This window comes from Epargyreus clarus, unplaced genomic scaffold, assembly GCF_041222505.1.
Source record: "Epargyreus clarus isolate Ecla_fem2 unplaced genomic scaffold, WU_Ecla_fem_2.2 ptg000017l, whole genome shotgun sequence".
Taxonomy (NCBI): Eukaryota; Metazoa; Arthropoda; class Insecta; order Lepidoptera; family Hesperiidae; genus Epargyreus; species Epargyreus clarus.
The window spans coordinates 853346-870836 of NW_027332225.1; the positions used below are offsets into that span (position 1 = coordinate 853346).

Genomic DNA, 17491 nt, shown 5'->3' on the forward strand with positions numbered 1-17491 from the left:
TACGTCTTCGAAAATCAACTTTTTATGAGAAGTTTCATATTATTTCGATCTTGTACAAATATTAAAACTTAGCTGTCAAATTCGATCATTTTCTTTTACTTAGATACAGATTTCAAAATATAATCGTATAATGTTTAAACTAAAATTTAATATAGAATTGTGGGTACTTACCATTATTTTCTCTGTCTCCATCGTAACCTTTTCTTCTTGGATCTTATCAACTTTGTCGGAAACAATCTTTAATTCCTCTTCTAGCGATAACTTGTGTTCCTCAACAGGTGACTTATCGCCTGGCTTTTCAGAAACCACTTTAGGAAGTGTTTCATCTAATTTGACGTGAACTGGTTTGATTTCCTCCTCCAAAGCACTCGGTACCATCTCCTCTTCTTTCTCCGCTGGCTTTTTAGGGGTAGGTGCCTTTTCAGCTGGCTTCTCTGGGGTTGGTTCTTTTTCAGCTAGTTTGTCAGGAACAGGTGCCTTAAGCTCCTCCTTTTCAGGAGTAACTTCCTTCTCCGCTGGCTTTTCAGGGGTAGGTACCTTATCAGCTGGTTTTTCAGGAGTAGGCGCTTTAAGCTCTTCCTTTTCAGGAATATTTTCTTTTTGCGCTGGCTTTACCGGGGATGGTTCTTTCTCAGCTGGTGTTTCAGGAGTAGGTGCCTTATCAGCTGGTTTTTCAGGAGTAGGCGCTTTTAGTTCCTCCTTTTCAAGAGCAGGTTCCTTCTCAGCTGGCTTTTCTGGGGATGTTTCTTTCTCAGCTGGCTTTTCGAGCGTGGGAGCCTTTACTTCTTCCTTTTCGGGCGTTGGTTCTTTCTCAGCTGGCTTATCAGGAGTTGGTTCTTCTTCAATTGGTTCTTCAGGCGTAAGGGACTTCAATTCCTTCTTTTCAGGAGAAGGTTCCTTATCCAGTGGCTTTTCAGGGGTAGGTTCTTTTTCAGCTGGTTTTGCAGGAGTAGGCGCCTTTACTTCCACCTTTTCAGGAGCAGGTTCCTTCTCCTCTGGTTTTTCAGGGGTAGGAACCTTTTCAGCTGGCTTTTCAGGACTTGGTTCTTTCTCAGCTGGCTTTTCGGGTGTGGGAGCCTTAACCTCTTCCTTTTCGGGTGTAGGTTCTTTCTCAGCTGGCTTTTCTGGTTTGGAAGCCTTAACCTCTTCCTTTTCGGGTGTAGGTTCTTTCTCAGCTGGCGTTTCTGGTGTGGGAGCCTTAACCTTTTCCTTTTCAGGTGTAGGTTCTTTCTCAGCTGGCTTTTCTTGTGTGGAAGCCTTAACCTCTTCCTTTTCGGGTGTAGGTTCTTTCTCAGCTGCCTTTTCTGGTGTGGAAGCCTTAACCTCTTCCTTTTCGGGTGTAGGTTCTTTCTCAGCTGGCTTTTCGGGTGTGGGAGCCTTAATCTCTTCCTTTTCGGGTGTAGGTTCTTTTTCAGCTGGCTTTTCTGGTGTGGAAGCCTTAACCTCTTCCTTTTCGGGTGTAGGTTCTTTCTCAGCTGGCTTTTCGGGTGTGGAAGCCTTAACCTCTTCCTTTTCGGGTGTAGGTTCTTTCTCAGCTGGCTTTTCGGGTATGGGAGCCTTAACCTCTTCCTTTTCGAGTGTAAGTTCTTTCTCAGCTTTCTTTTCGGGTGTGGGAGGTTTAAACTCTTCCTTTACGGGTGAAGGTTCTTTCTCAGCTGGCTTTTCAGGTGTGAGAGCTCTAACTTCTTCCTTTTCAGGTGAAGGTTCTTTCTCAGCTGGCTTTTCGGGTGTGGGAGCTCTAACTTCTTCCTTTTCAGGTGAAGGTTCTTTCTCAGCTGGCTTTTCGGGTGTGGGAGCCTTAACTTCTTCCTTTTCAGGCGTAGGTTCTTTCTCAGCTGGCTTTTCGGGCGTGAGAACCTTAACTTCTTTCTTTTCAGGCGTTGGTTCTTTTTCAGCTGGCTTTTCAGGACTGGGTTCCTTCTCAGCTGGCTTTTCAGGAGTTGGCTCTTTCTCAACTGGCTTTACAGGAGTTATTTCTACGTCAGTTGGTTTTTCAGGTGCAGGAGCCTTTACTTCCTTTTCAGGACTCGGCTCCTTTTCAGCTGGCTTTTCAGGTGAAGGAGTCTTCAGTTCCTCTTTTTCAGGACTTAGTTCCTTCTCCGCTGGCTTTTCAGGAGTTGGTTCCTGCTCAGCATGTTTATCAGGTATAGCAGTTACTTTCTCTACAGCTCTCTTTTCCATCGGTTCCTCTACAATTTTTTGTTCTTGATGGTCCATTACATTCTTTATGTCAACAAGAGTTGCATCTGACAAAGACACATTTGTATCAGTAACAAACTCGGAAGTTCCATCAGGACTAACTGATTCTGTTACTGTCTCAGTTATAGTCTTTAATTTCTTAGATTTATCACCAGAAGTTAAGATCTGTTTAATAGTCTTAATTGTAATGTACTGGACAATTCTCATACCGCTTATGACAACAGTCTTCTCTTGTCTATCCACTTTGAAAACAACAGATTTTTCGATCGTATAATCACCAAGTTCAAGTGGTTCTACATCCAGATCTTTAGGTTTATCAGGTCGTTCTATTACATCAGGTTTTGTAGTTACATCTAGAATGGGAGCCTTTACTTCTTTCTCTACGGGAGCTGGTTCCTTTTCCGTTGGTTTTTCAGGGGTAGGAGCCTTTGCTTCTTTCTCTTCAGGGGTTGGTTCCTTCTCCAACGGCTTATCAGGTGTTGGAATTGGTTCCTTCTCCACTGGTTTTTCAGGTGTAGGAGCTTTTGCTTCTTTCTCTTCAGGAGTTGGTTCCTTCTCCGATGGTTTTTCAGGGGTAGGAGTCTTTAGTTCCTCTTTGACAGGACTTGGTTCCTTGTCCAATGGTTTTTCTAGTGTAGGTGCCTTTACTTCCTCCTTCACTGGAGTCGGTTCCTTCTCCGATGGCTTTTCAGGTGTAAGTGCCTTTAATTCCTCCTTCTCAGGAGTTGGTTCCTTCTCCACTGGCTTCTCCGGTGTAGGTGCCTTTAATTCCTCCTTCTCAGGAGTTGGTTCCTTTTCTAGTGGCTTTTCAGGTGTAGGTGCCTTTACTTCCTTTTCAGGGCTTGGCTCTTTCTCCACTGGTTTTTCAGGTGTAGGTGCCTTTAATTCCTCCTTCTCCGGAGTTGGTTCCTTCTCCACTGGCATTTCAGGTGTAGGTGCCTTTATTTCCTCCTTCTCAGGAGTTGGTTCCTTCTCCACTGGCTTTTCAGGTGTAGGTGCCTTAACTTCCTCCTTCTCAGGAGTTGGTTCCTTCTCCAATGGTTTTTCTAGAGCAGGTGCCTTGACTTCCTTTTCAGGACTTGGCTCTTTCTCTAGTGGCTTTTCAGGTGTAGGTGCCTTAACTTCCTCCTTCTCAGGAGTTGGTTCCTTCTCCAATGGTTTTTCTAGAGCAGGTGCCTTGACTTCCTTTTCAGGACTTTGCTCTTTCTCTAGTGGCTTTTCAGGTGTAGGTGCCTTTACTTCCTCCTCCTCAGGAGTTGGTTCCTTCTCCACTGGCTTTTCAGGTGTACGTGCCTTTAATTCCTCTTTCTCAGGACTTGGTTCCTTGTCCAATGGTTTTTCTAGTGTAGGTGCCTTTACTTCCTCCTTCACTGGAGTCGGTTCCTTCTCCGATGGCTTTTCAGGGATCGGTTCCTTCTCCGATGGCTTTTCAGGGGTCGGTTCCTTCTCCGATGGCTTTTCAGGGGTCGGTTCCTTCTCCGATGGCTTTTCAGGTGTAAGTGCCTTTACTTCCTCCTTCTCAGGAGTGTGTTCCTTCTCCAATGGCTTCTCCGGTGTAGGTGCCTTTAATTCCTCCTTCTCAGGAGTTGGTTCCTTTTCTAGTGGCTTTTCAGGTGTAGGTGCCTTTACTTCCTTTTCAGGGCTTGGCTCTTTTTCCACTGGTTTTTCAGGTGTAGGTGCCTTTAATTCCTCCTTCTCCGGAGTTGGTTCCTTCTCCAATGGCTTTTCAGGTGTAGGTGCCTTTAATTCCTCCTTCTCAGGAGTTGGTTCCTTCTCCACTGGCTTCTCCGGTGTAGGTGCCTTTAATTCCTCCTTCTCCGGAGTTGGTTCCTTCTCCACTGGCTTTTCAGGTGTAGGTGCCTTTAATTCCTCCTTCTCAGGAGTTGGTTCCTTTTCTAGTGGCTTTTCAGGTGTAGGTGCCTTTACTTCCTTTTCAGGGCTTGGCTCTTTCTCCACTGGTTTTTCAGGTGTAGGTGCCTTAAATTCCTCCTTCTCCGGAGTTGGTTCCTTCTCCACTGGCTTTTCAGGTGTAGGTGCCTTTAATTCCTCCTTCTCAGGAGTTGGTTCCTTCTCCAATGGTTTTTCTAAAGCAGGTGCCTTGACTTCCTTTTCAGGACTTGGCTCTTTCTCTAGTGGCTTTTCAGGTGTAGGTGCCTTAACTTCCTCCTTCTCAGGAGTTGGTTCCTTCTCCACTGGCTTTTCCGGTGTAGGTGCCTTTAATTCCTCCTTCTCAGGAGTTGGTTCCTTCTCCACTGGCTTTTCAGGTTTAGGTGCCTTTACTTCCTCCTTCTCAGGAGTTGGTTCCTTCTCCAATGGTTTTTCTAGAGCAGGTGCCTTGACTTCCTTTTCAGGACTTGGCTCTTTCTCTAATGGCTTTTCAGGTGTAGGTGCCTTAACTTCCTCCTTCTCAGGAGTTGGTTCCTTCTCCAATGGTTTTTCTGGAGCAGGTGCCTTGACTTCCTTTTCAGGACTTTGCTCTTTCTCTAGTGGCTTTTCAGGTGTAGGTGCCTTTACTTCCTCCTTCTCAGGAGTTGGTTCCTTCTCCACTGGCTTTTCAGGTGTACGTGCCTTTAATTCCTCCTTCTCAGGACTTGGTTCCTTGTCCAATGGTTTTTCTAGTGTAGGTGCCTTTACTTCCTCCTTCACTGGGGTCGGTTCCTTCTCCGATGGCTTTTCAGGGATCGGTTCCTTCTCCGATGGCTTTTCAGGGGTCGGTTCCTTCTCCGATGGCTTTTCAGGGGTCGGTTCCTTCTCCGATGGCTTTTCAGGTGTAAGTGCCTTTACTTCCTCCTTCTCAGGAGTGTGTTCCTTCTCCAATGGCTTCTCCGGTGTAGGTGCCTTTAATTCCTCCTTCTCAGGAGTTGGTTCATTTTCTAGTGGCTTTTCAGGTGTAGGTGCCTTTACTTCCTTTTCAGGGCTTGGCTCTTTTTCCACTGGTTTTTCAGGTGTAGGTGCCTTTAATTCCTCCTTCTCCGGAGTTGGTTCCTTCTCCAATGGCTTTTCAGGTGTAGGTGCCTTTAATTCCTCCTTCTCAGGAGTTGGTTCCTTCTCCACAGGCTTCTCCGGTGTAGGTGCCTTTAATTCCTCCTTCTCAGGAGTTGGTTCCTTCTCCACTGGCTTTTCAGGTGTAGGTGCCTTTACTTCCTTTTCAGGGCTTGGCTCTTTCTCCACTGGTTTTTCAGGTGTAGGTGCCTTTAATTCCTCCTTCTCCGGAGTTGGTTCCTTCTCCACTGGCTTTTCAGGTTTAGGTGCCTTAACTTCCTCCTTCTCAGGAGTTGGTTCCTTCTCCACTGGCTTTTCCGGTGTAGGTGCCTTTAATTCCTCCTTCTCAGGAGTTGGTTCCTTCTCCACTGGCTTTTCAGGTGTAGGTGCCTTTAATTCCTCCTTCTCAGGAGTTGGTTCCTTCTCCACTGGTTTTTCCGGTGTAGGTGCCTTTAATTCCTCCTTTTCAGGAGTTGGTTCCTTCTCCACTGGCTTTTCCGGTGTAGGTGCCTTTAATTCCTCCTTCTCAGGAGTTGGTTCCTTCTCCACTGGTTTTTCCGGTGTAGGTGCCTTTATTTCCTCCTTTTCAGGAGTTGGTTCCTTCTCCACTGGCTTTTCAGGTGTAGGTGCCTTTAATTCCTCCTTCTCAGGAGTTGGTTCCTTCTCCACTGGCTTTTCAGGTTTAGGTGCCTTTAATTCCTCCTTCTCAGGAGTTGGTCCCTTTTCTAGTGGCTTGTCAGGTGTAGATGCCTTTAATTCCTCCTTCTCAGGAGTTGGTTCCTTCTCCACTGGCTTTTCAGGTGTAGGTACCTTTACTTCCTTTTCAGGGCTTGGCTCTTTCTCCTCTGGTTTTTCAGGTGTAGGTGCCTTTAATTCCTCCTTCTCCGGAGTTAGTTCCTTCTCCACTGGCTTTTCAGGTGTAGGTGCCTTTAATTCCTCCTTCTCAGGAGTTGGTTCCTTCTCCACTGGCTTTTCAGGTTTAGGTGCCTTTATTTCCTCCTTCTCAGGAGTTGGTTCCTTTTCTAGTGGCTTTTCAGGTGTAGGTGCTTTTACTTCCTTTTCAGGGCTTGGCTCTTTCTCCGCTGGTTTATCAGGTGTAAGTGCCCTTAGTCCCTCTTTTTCCTTCTCCGTTGGTTTCTCAGGTGTAGGCGCCTTTAGCTCTTTCCTCTCAGTTGGCTCATCGTCCAGTGGTTTTTGAAGCCTAAGTGCCTTTTTATCCATTTTCACAAATGTTTCTTCCTGAATCTTTGCTTCTTCATGCTCCATAATTTCTTGTTCATCTTGAATGGTAACATTTGATAAGCCAATATCAGTATCAGTGGTGACTTCGGATGTTCCATCAGGTTGAATGGACTCTGTTACTGTTTCAGTAATAGTCTTGAGCTTTCTACTGGATCTGTCTGTGGTAGTTATTATTTGTTTCGTTATTCTGATGGTAATGTATTGCACTATACTTTTACCGTGTATGATTACTGTCTTTTTGTGCCTGTCGACTTTGCAAACAGCTGATCTTTCGATTATCGTGTAACCAAGCTCAGTAGCTTCGTCGATGTCTGTTAATGTGGTGCTACCGTCGTCGTTGACACGAGATGTACCGTCAGGATAGACATCAGTTATAGTTATTATTGTAACAGTCTTCAGCTTCTTAGGAATGCCCTTGTTATTGGCGTATTTGGTTTTGATTGTCCTAGTAACGATAGTCCGGATTATTACGATACTAAACTCAATTACTTCTTTGGTCACCTTTGTAATACTTTCTACCGGTTCGCCGTATATTTTGTACCCAGTTAGTATTTTTTCAATTTCAGCGATAGTATACCTTTGTTCTTCTTTAGGACTGGGCAGTTTCTTTTCGGGTTTCATTTCAGAAATAACAGGACTAACCGGTTCTTTTGTTGGGAGTTTTTTACTTAATTCCTTAGGAGAAGGTTCTATAGTTTCTACCACTTCCTCCTTTAGACTTGGTTTTCGCATCTTTTCAAAGATTTCTTGTGGCTTAATTTCCTCTTTAAGGAATTCGGCAGTCTTTTCTTTTGGCGATGGAGTAAGTTTTTGTTCGGGACTACGTTTACTATCAGGAACGACCTTGTCCTTCTTAAATGAAAATAATTCTTTAGCAGCACCTAACTTTTCATCAACCTTACCAAAGAAGGAACTAAACACAGATTTGCTTTCTTCTAACTTTCCGTTGATTTCTCCAGTTAACATTTCTGTCACGCTTTTTCGTTTTTCAACGACTTTCTTGCCTTCACCATCGATTTCTTTCAATTTAATATCATCCTTTTTAGGAATTTTGATATCTTTTTCTAAAACTACTTGCTTTTCATCAAGTTTGTCAGAAATTATATCAGTCAATGCTTGGGGTTTGTCAAGTTCAGATGGTTCCACGCCTTCGGCGGTCACATCTTGTACTAAGTCGGGGCTGGGTATATCTTTTACAGCGGTATCATCGGGTGTAGTTTTCGTGTCGTCAACTTTTTCGATTGCCTTTTCTTCTTCTACTTTGGTTTCTTCCTTTTCACTGACCTTCTCTGGAATCTGTGGTACTTTCTCTTCTGGAAGTTCTTTTTTAAGAACTTCATCGAGAACAGCAGCAGATTCTTTTTCCGTTGCCTTCTCATCGATGGCCAGGTCTTTTGGCTCTGGAGATAAATCTTTAACAGGTTCCTTTTCTAATGGTTTCTCTTGTGGAAGTTTCTGCGCAACCTCTTTCTTCTTGAGATCTGCAATTTTTTCTTCCAGTTTCTCTAATGTTTTAGCGGCTTCCAGTGTGACACTTAACCGTTTTTCAGGAATTTCTTCCTCGGTCGGCTTTTGTAAATCTTTGATATCCTTGTCAATTGCAACGTCTCCAACGCTAACTCTTTGAACAGCAAAGTCTGTTTCATCAGCATCTTTTTTAGTTACATCTTTTAAGTCTCGTTTAACTCGTTTGCCTTCACTTAAGACGGTCTTATCAGACACGTCGCTAATATCTTCTGATGTAATTGACCGAACTGGTGATGCTTCCTTTATAGGTTTCTCAGTTACACCTGGTTCCGGTTTTTCTTCTAATTTTGGTTCTTCAACCTCTACCTCTGCAGGTTGAACTTCTTGTACGTCTTCTTTCTTTTCTACTTCTTTTGGTTTGTAGTGGGCAACTTCCCTCTCAGAAGAAATTAACATTTTTGTTGCTTCAATTGTGTCGGCGGCGGTCTTAAATGCATCTGGAGATCTTTGAGCTACAGGTGATTTAATTGCCATAATTTCTTCTAAGCTTTTATCAGATTTAAGCACTTCGGCCACGTCAGCTACAATTTTTTCTACGTCTTTAGGACTCAGTGGTGGTTTTTCTAATAATTCGAGTTTCTGTGCTTCTTCTATTTCCTTCTCCACATCTTCTGGAATAGAAGGTATTTTTTCGGGCATATGGACTTCTTCAACAATAATAATATCGTCATCTTTTACAATTATGATATCGTCATCGACGGGCGAATCGACCGTCGTAATATGAGTTTCACGTAACTTTTCCGTGTACTGTCCATATGGATATTCACCGTCATCATACTCTTTGACGGGTTCCAATTCTTTTCCAGGTAAAATTGAGGTTTTCATTTGATCGTGATACATTGGCGACTCTGGAGCGGAGCCTGGAGTTACAGTCACTAACTCAGCGTGTGATGGACGCTCCACAGTTTTTACTACAACGTCATCTTGAATGGTTTTCAAGCCTTTGTAGGTCATTAAGTCTTCTTTGAGTGGTAGATCCTTTGGAACCTTGATTTCGTGGACGAAGCCAACATCAGGTTTCCGTTTGAAAATGTCTTCTTCGACTGGTGTTTTCTTTTCTTCATACGTTCTATAATCAACTTCCTCGTGTAAGGGAAGGTCAGCAACTTCGTCGGGTGTCTTAACGATTTCCCGGATAGGAGCAGGTTGAGTTTCCATCTTCGGACTCCTTTCTGCCGATGGTGGTTTTTGAGTATCAATAAGAGTTTGTGGAGGAATAACTTCTTTCGTCTCTTCTTTAACGTGTTTTTCTTCCACCTGTTGGTCTTCCTTAATGTCATCTAAAGTGATGCGCTCATCTTCAGGTAATGTTGGTGCAGTGGTGGCACCAGATTCAACCGTTGTAGATATTTTCTCGTCAGGTTGGGATTCTTGAACGATGTTAAGTTCAAGTGAGTCCTTAGGCTTAATAACAGCACTTTTACTGTCAGATGTTTTCTTTTCACTACTAATATCTTGTTTTTCTTCAACACTCACTGAATGTTCCTTTGATTCAATATCTTTAGTTTCAGGTTCAATAGCTGGTTTAGGTTCTTCAACCTCTTCTGCTGGTACTTGACTTATTTTGATATCTTCTTTTTTCTTTTCAGATTCCTTAATGTCCTTAATATGTTTCTGTAATTCGTCTTCCTTTTCTTGAATCTCACGTTCAGGTATAGCGTCCCCGATATATTGTTCAACTTCCTCTTTCTCTATAATTAAATATTCTTCCTCAAATTCCCCGTCACCAATGGTCTCAGTTTTGGTATCATCTAATAAGCAAGTTATTTTTTCAATATCGGAGCGTCCAACGTACTCTTGTTTTTCTTCGGGTTCACTGTCCCTATTGAACACTGCTTCGATTTCCCTCACAATCTCTTGTTCCTCTCTTTCGTCTAATTCTTGTTGTTTAATGTCATCGATCGACTTTGATGTATCTTCGTCTGATTTTTTAGCGTCTTTCAAGATATCTTCATAGTTCACTCTCTGCAATCCTTTTAGTTTGGTATCAACTTTCATGGATTTTGCAGCTTTAGTGGGACTCTTCATAGCCTTTAATCCCTTCACAGGCGATGCGAGCGGTCTGGGTCTTCGAGAAATGGGTTCTCGTTTGGCTTTAGGTTCCTTTTTGTCTGGTGCTTTTTGAGTTAAATCACGTTTGGGCGATACTTGTTTGTATTTCGACTCAACAACTCTACGATTACTGGCTTCTTTAACACTCTTAGCGGGTGTACTTCCGGGACTGGCTTTCCTAGTCTTTAATTTAATCTTTTCTTTGACTGCAGGTACAGATGGCGTAGGTTTGACTTCCTTTTTGGGTGTGGCAGGAGGTGATTTTTTGTCATCAGATGGCATTTTCTTTTCCATCATACTCGTCGTCATTTTCTTTTCAACAGATTTTTGTGCAGCTCGATGGCTTATCTTCGTTTTTGATGTTGATGTTGTCATCGTGTCTGTTTTGGTTTTAGTTTCAGTCTTCTTTTTAGTATCTACTTTGGGTTTAACGTCAGATTCAGTTTTTCTAATTTCAGATTTGACCATTGTGTCTTCAGTCTTTTCGGCACGTTTTGCCTTCTTTTCTGTTGCTATATCTTTCTTCTTAGGTTCTTTCTTTTTAGGTAAGCCATCCATTACTGTACTCTCATAGTGTGCAAATTTGTCGTCCAGTTTTGTTTCGATTCTACCAGTGATAGCTTCTTGCAAAACTGATTCAATTTTCTTGTCCTCACCATTGACTAGTTCATTAAGAAGTTTATTATCAATAATGTTTTTAGAATCAGGTTCATCTTTGATGGCCGATATTTTAGTCGGCATGGCTTCAGGTTGTGTCATTTTTTCTTCTTTCATTTTTTCTGTGATGATACTCCTTTCCTTGCTTGCTTTTGTTGAAACCTTGCTGGTAGTTTTGGTCGTCGTAACAGTGGTAGCCGTAGCAGTAATAGCTGGTACTGGCGGGACCATCTGTCTTCCGGTGCAAGTGGGATGTTGGAGGAACTCCAAATGTTTTAATTTCTCGAGACCTTCGAAAATTTTGTGTTGTGGTGTAGATCCGGGAAACATTATTCTCGTGATGGTGTCATCCAGGTTTGCGGGTCGCCACACTAACAGTGCGCAGATCGACACGAGATTGGGGATTGGGAAGTTGAACTGTCCGGACACGCCGGCGCCTTCGAAGAGCTTCTGTTCCGTGTTGTGCCACTTCTTGAGGAATTCACGAACGTATTTAGAGTCCTTGGACGGATTCAGTACGTACATATCAAGTGTTCCTGGAACAACGGAAATAATGGTTAATATATTATATTTTTATATGTATATGATATTTAAATATAATCAATTGTCATTAATTTCAAACCAATATTTCTGCCATCAGTAGCATCGCGTCTTGATAAACATCAATTCAGTCATTATACTTTTACAAATTTGCTAACAGGTGTCAATTGTTTGCAATGACCATTTAACATCAGGCGGACTACATTGTTCGTTTTCTACTTCTTTTAAAGCTTAGTCTGTATATAAGTTTTGTAATTTGTCAGAATACAATCTAAAAAATAAAAATATGCTGCAGTTAACATACCATGTCCAACTTTGTGATATAAGTTGATAGGTTCGGGGCTGCGGTAGCAGTGTTGTGGTTTGAGGTTGATGTGTCTCAAGTCGGCCATCATGTCGGAGCCCTCTTGCAGGAGGGAGACCAGTAGGGGATCCAAGTCCTTGTCGCCGTCGGGGCTCGCGAGCGCGCGGCGTTCCTGGAAGATGATTGGCCAATGTTTGTAACCAAAGTTCGTCCAATAATTTGAAAAAAATATATATAGTCAAATTATTTTCATTACATACATAATAATACCTAAAAGTTTACTCTATGATGATGCATGTTTACAGTTTAATGTGATATTATTAGATTGATTACTGGATTCTCATAATTTTAATTCGACAACAAGCAATTTCTTTACTGATGTCTACGTTTACTTCCAATTTTGAAAATACTATGTTAAATTTAATCACGTTTCTTTTCCACATAATAATTGTAGTATAAAGAGAGACCCAGCGTCTAATAAGTATGACTGCAAATAATTTATTATTAGTACCTACTGTATTATACCAAAAGTAGTTACAAAAAGTCAACAACAGTATTGATTCAAGAACCTAGCACACATTACTATTACTAATTTAACACAGAATAAATCAAACAGTATATTTGTCGTGTGTTAAACGTTTAAATTGAGGCGTAGTAAACGAAGATTGATTATTGAACATTACATAATCGATCAGAACATAGATCGTGTCCGGAACACCGCATATCACTTAAGGCAATTAGGAACAGCTGTGCTCTAATGTGAAACGATCAGATCCATAAATGTCACTAATATACATTTGTAAGATGGCATTTAATGATTGAGGATACGAACTAAATCCATATTATAGCTACATATATAACCTCATCGTATTTATAATAAATAGCTAATATATAGATATAGTATGTCAAAACATAACGGTCTTTCATTTTTTGAAATCGTAAGGGTAAGTCTTAATTACCCGTTTTTCTGCCTATAACTCGACAATGACTGGTCCGTTTTACATGATTCTTATTTAAGAAAAGAAATACGTTAACTGGACATATTTTAACTAAACATTATATTACGAAAATAGATAACAGGATTTTATCAGTAAATAATCTACTTCACGTGCGAAGACAAATTCCTGCTCAGTATATAAAAGCCGTGTGCAGAAATAGGTTGATTTTTGCATTAGTTATGGATACGAATATAGAATATTTATATTTTATATTAGAATATTTTATTCTATACTTCAATATAAAATCTAGATCATAAACTATACGTGTGTGCGTCAATATTCAAAAGACTTCTACAACTCTAATTATAATGTACGATGTTGTTATATAATGTCCCACGTGTGATCCAGTACACGCATAACTGGAGATGTAATTGCTTCTTGTCATAACGTTCCAGTAAGGGTATGAACATATTGAGCGAGTAAATGGTTAGAAATAAGTGACAAAAATAATCAAGTTTAGGGTTCTGTAGTAGAGTTATTTGCTATTTACGTATAAAAGTTACGTAGCATGAATCATAGTAAAAAAACAAAGGCAGTGTTTTGTTGTAATATGGGAATAGCAGATGATGGTAAGTGGCTACTAATGCTCATGGACATGGACTGCAATCAACCCCAAACAAGATTAGTTTTCTACCTGAGGTCGGCCACAGATCCGTCGCTATACCTGAGGACTAAGCTGGAATGAACACAACAGCACCTAACACTGAAACAGGTGCGACGGTGGTGCTGCTCGAACACACTGTTCTACCACCTTCAAATCAAATCAAATTTATCTTTAAATCGTTTCTCATCACATTTTATTCAACAAAAAGCCAGAACTATGTTAAAGCTATTGAAGCTATGCTTGTTACTTCTTGTAACTTCAATAAAATAATCGAAATTTTATAATGTAATTTTTCCAATTCCAAATTGTGTTTTTCCAATAGCCAATTAGTCAGTGTAGTGTACGTGGCTTTATGATCAGTGGGTGGTCATGTGTGACCTGCTAGAGTTACGAACCTGACACCTGACCTTGGACACGCGTCACCAGCTCACACCCTATGAACTGGTGCCCTTAAACTTGACTTTGATCTTGACAAGTTCACGGTCTTTTAGCTTAAGTTCACAATTGTAATAATTTTAATGAGTCTAAAAAGTGTGACATTACATTCATCAAATAGTGATAGGTTCTAATGCTACGATCGAGGGTTCAAATCTTGGACGTACATTAAATTCTTATGCGAAAACCCAGGGTTCAATTCCTAGATATCTTTTACGAAGTTATTTTTATTAATAATACATTTTATTCAATGAATTGGTATAGACGCCTTATATCATTTACACCTTGCTCTAAGACAGCCTTGCTAACGATTATTTTTAAATGATTATCATTATCACATTTTTTTAATTAGTATTGCTTTCCAAAACAAGGGGGCTTGACTCTACGACAGTTCCTTAAGCCATTTGACATATATCCTTAGTGCCTGATACAGCAATAATCTCTTACTTGAAGGTTACGGAATAATCTTTAATTAATGTTTTATAGAATTCCCTTACTTCAAGGTTACAGAAGAAGTGTCCAATCTGAGGGTAGACGTTAGCAGTGGCCTTGCGTCGCAGCACCGAGGACATGCCGGAGATGGAGCAGTTGTTGATCCTGGTGAAGAGGACCGCGTCCAGGCGGTCCAGGTGGCGGGCGAAGTCCCACCAGCAAGCCTTGCGGGAGAAGCCGCCGTCAACTGGAAAACAGAAGGAGTGTTAGATTTTGTAAGTAGCTGATAATTGGTCACCAACATTATGAGTAAAGTTAGGTTAGGTTATGTTGGTGTGTTCTCTGTTCCTGAAGTAGTATTGTAAAAGGTTGAGAGCTGAAGTTCCTTTTTGTATAATATTGAAGTAGCAATATTGGTACGATTGTAACTTGAATCCCTGGACACTTTATAAATATTGAAACTCAAATACAATATGAATACATGATTATCAGATTTTCTTAATAATAATCATTTATTCATTTGTTAGTAGGATTACAATTAGACAAGACAATTAGATAGAGGATTACAATTTGGGAACAACGCTTATTGTACCAAATATTGGCCTACATGATTAACATTAACGGATTTAATACAAATACAATGTAATTAAATTTATCACACAGGATTCACTTTATTACACAAAGTACATATTTGTGGAGAACTGTAATTAAAAATAACAAATGCGGTTTATTATGAACAACAGTAATACAGTCCCTTCACGGATTGTTCCGATCGGGACCAAAATACGTTTCAATCATTGTAATTATTGTTGATAATTAATTCAATTGAAATGAGTTATACCGGTGTGGTGGCAGTACAGTATGATTAATTAAATGTGGTTGTTGAAACAATAAACGAATGTTTTAAATTGTAAGTAATTATTGGAAATTGTCAATTGCACACACATGGCTGTGGTCTATCAAATAGAGGGACCAGGGTTCAATCCCTAGAATGGATAGTAATAAGTATTATTTATTAATTTGGATATAATTAATATACTCCTAAGTATCGCCATAGTTATCTAAGTTCTATAGTATCTATAGATATTATTTTATGTATTTGTCAGGCTAATTTTGAAATTTCGGCAGGACAAGCAAAGATGAAAGAATGAGTTTTCTCAGGGCTACCATGTACCTATATCATGTTTTCCGTATTTTTTACGGATTCTATCATGAAATATAACCTAACATAATGTAGGTTAGGTTTTTATATCGTGCTTTTAGAAACGGCCTTTCCAAACATCAAAAGAAAAAAGCTTTCGGATGTTCAATGTACACCAAATGCCAAACCAGCTAATAGTAGGCCACAAAGGTCGCCTTTTATGCCGGATATCGATTCGACCGAAACGAATATCAAAGATAAATCGGGCAAATAGTTCGAGCGCTTGATTGAAAAATAAATTGGAGGGAGCGATGTGCTTTCCTCTATTCAAACGATGACCAATTTCGAATCAAAAGCTCGCGAGCGTTTAATTTGTATTCAATTAAAAGTAAACGAAGGGTGAAATGTTTAATAATAGCCCTCGAATAATGCCTCTCGATTTTCCGCAAACAAGAATTTGACGACTACCCCTGCGATAGAGTCAAGCTGGTTTGTAAGGCAGAAGTTTTCGGATTCTATTCCTGACTAGACAGATATCTAAAGAAGAATATAGATTTCGCTTTAAATTTGGGTGTTTACGTGTGCGTCTGTGTGAGTGTGTCTGAAATTGAGTGATTAATTTCATTAAATTTTAAGACGAACTTACATACATATGAATTAAAGAAAGATTTTTCTCTTTAATTTATACGTATTTATGACATGCGTTTTTTTCACATAAAATACAGATAATCCTAGTTTAATACTCGTATATAAAATGATTGAATCCAAATTCTGGAATCGCTTTTCCAATTTTCATAGAAGTAATTCCTTTGTGATATCCAATATACTGCTCTACGAAATATATAGGAGATTGCTACAAAAGGCCGCCTTTTGTGCCGAATATTGAGTAGGCACTTGAAAAGATTTCATAGATAAATCGGGCAAATAGTGCGAGCATTTGGATACGGAGGAGGATACTCTTTTATATCGAAAATAACTCCAATCGAATCAATATCTAGCGAGCTTTTAGTTTTTAGTGAATCAAAAGAACATCTACTACAAAGTGCTAAATACTTGAAATAATACCCTTGGCAGTTCGACGCTGTGAAAGGAGAATTTAATTACCATGAAAGTTTTAAGTATTACAAAGCTTTGAAAAGTAAAATAACTGGCCAAAGCATGAATAGTTATTATGAAATTTTAAAATCTGAACTTTGATAAAGTAGAAAGCATTTTTGAAACGTTGATTAACATTAATAATATTAAAATTATTTTCATTATAATTGAGTATATTTTGTTAAATTTCAGCAAACCAATAAATCTGCAGGTAATGTACATTTTAATCAACTATAAGTAGGCCTGACGTTTTTATAGACCACAAATTCGTTTCTACCCTCAAGAAGTAAGTAATATTCCGTATGACTCTCTTATTTACCACTCCAAAGTCAGGACACTTCAAAGTCAGTCAGTCAAAAGAAGTGATAAATGTAACACGATGACCACGCTACTGCCTTGCTATTAAGCGGAACACCTATAAATAACTCACACAAACACACACAATATCCTACATCTGTCGTACATGATTCGATTTACGTAAGTGTTACACGATACTTGTCACATAGTTCACAGCTCTTGACATTTTGCGAGCCGAGTCCGTGGTTCGATAAATATTGGATAACTTGAGTGTTGTTGACCCATAAGTAACTGATAACGTACGATCGAGTGTATAAGATGTAGCGACATTAAAAGGGTTAAGATTGATGAGGTTACTGGGATAATAGGTCGAAGTGATTTTGAACATGAAAAAGATGTTACAGACGTTAATAATGATGTAGCCAAAAACTCGTCGGACGTCGGACTACGTGAAGCTGGTTTAGTAATTGTTACTAATATAATGGAGGTAATTTGGACGCTTCATTCATAAGCATCAAATTGTTGATAAAATGTCTACTTTTGGAAATTCGTAGAGACAATAAAATTACAGTTTTACTTTTATTGTGTTTTGGATGACTGTAATACTTGATTAATGTTTATTCAAATTAGTAATAATAATTGAATTAAAAAATAAACTAAATGAAATGTAGTTAATTTGTATACCAGCTAAGTGCCTTCCAATATTGGTATTAAAACTAGTAGATTTCTTATAACATGCTATACAGTATGAAATATTTTACGAAGCTAGACCGACTTAAAGTCGAGATGGTTCTTGTCATGCTTTCAAAATTCTAAGGTTCATTAGCGAGAAGTTGTCCCTTGAAAAGATATTCTCGAACAGCTAATTAACGATATTGAAGCCCGGAGCCTTCCTCAACTAACAAAAGAGTCACGAGTCACCAGACTTTTTGGTAGACATTATTCATCCTTACTTTCGTCTTTCGCTTCAATGGTTTTATCGGAAT

At 39.9% G+C, this 17491-nt stretch overlaps 1 protein-coding gene across 1 annotated transcript in view; it reads right to left on the bottom strand.

The window, feature by feature from the left end:
• LOC140749199 (uncharacterized) overlaps positions 1-17491 on the bottom strand; it is a 203870-nt gene that overhangs the window by 37965 nt on the left and 148414 nt on the right. The window contains exons 6-10 of the mRNA XM_073082247.1: positions 14038-14219; positions 11504-11675; positions 8257-11195; positions 7888-8202; positions 172-7029 (exon numbers count right to left, since the gene is read on the bottom strand). Of these exons, the coding sequence (XP_072938348.1) occupies positions 172-7029; positions 7888-8202; positions 8257-11195; positions 11504-11675; positions 14038-14219 (10466 nt within the window). The remainder of the gene's footprint in view (positions 1-171; positions 7030-7887; positions 8203-8256; positions 11196-11503; positions 11676-14037; positions 14220-17491) is intronic.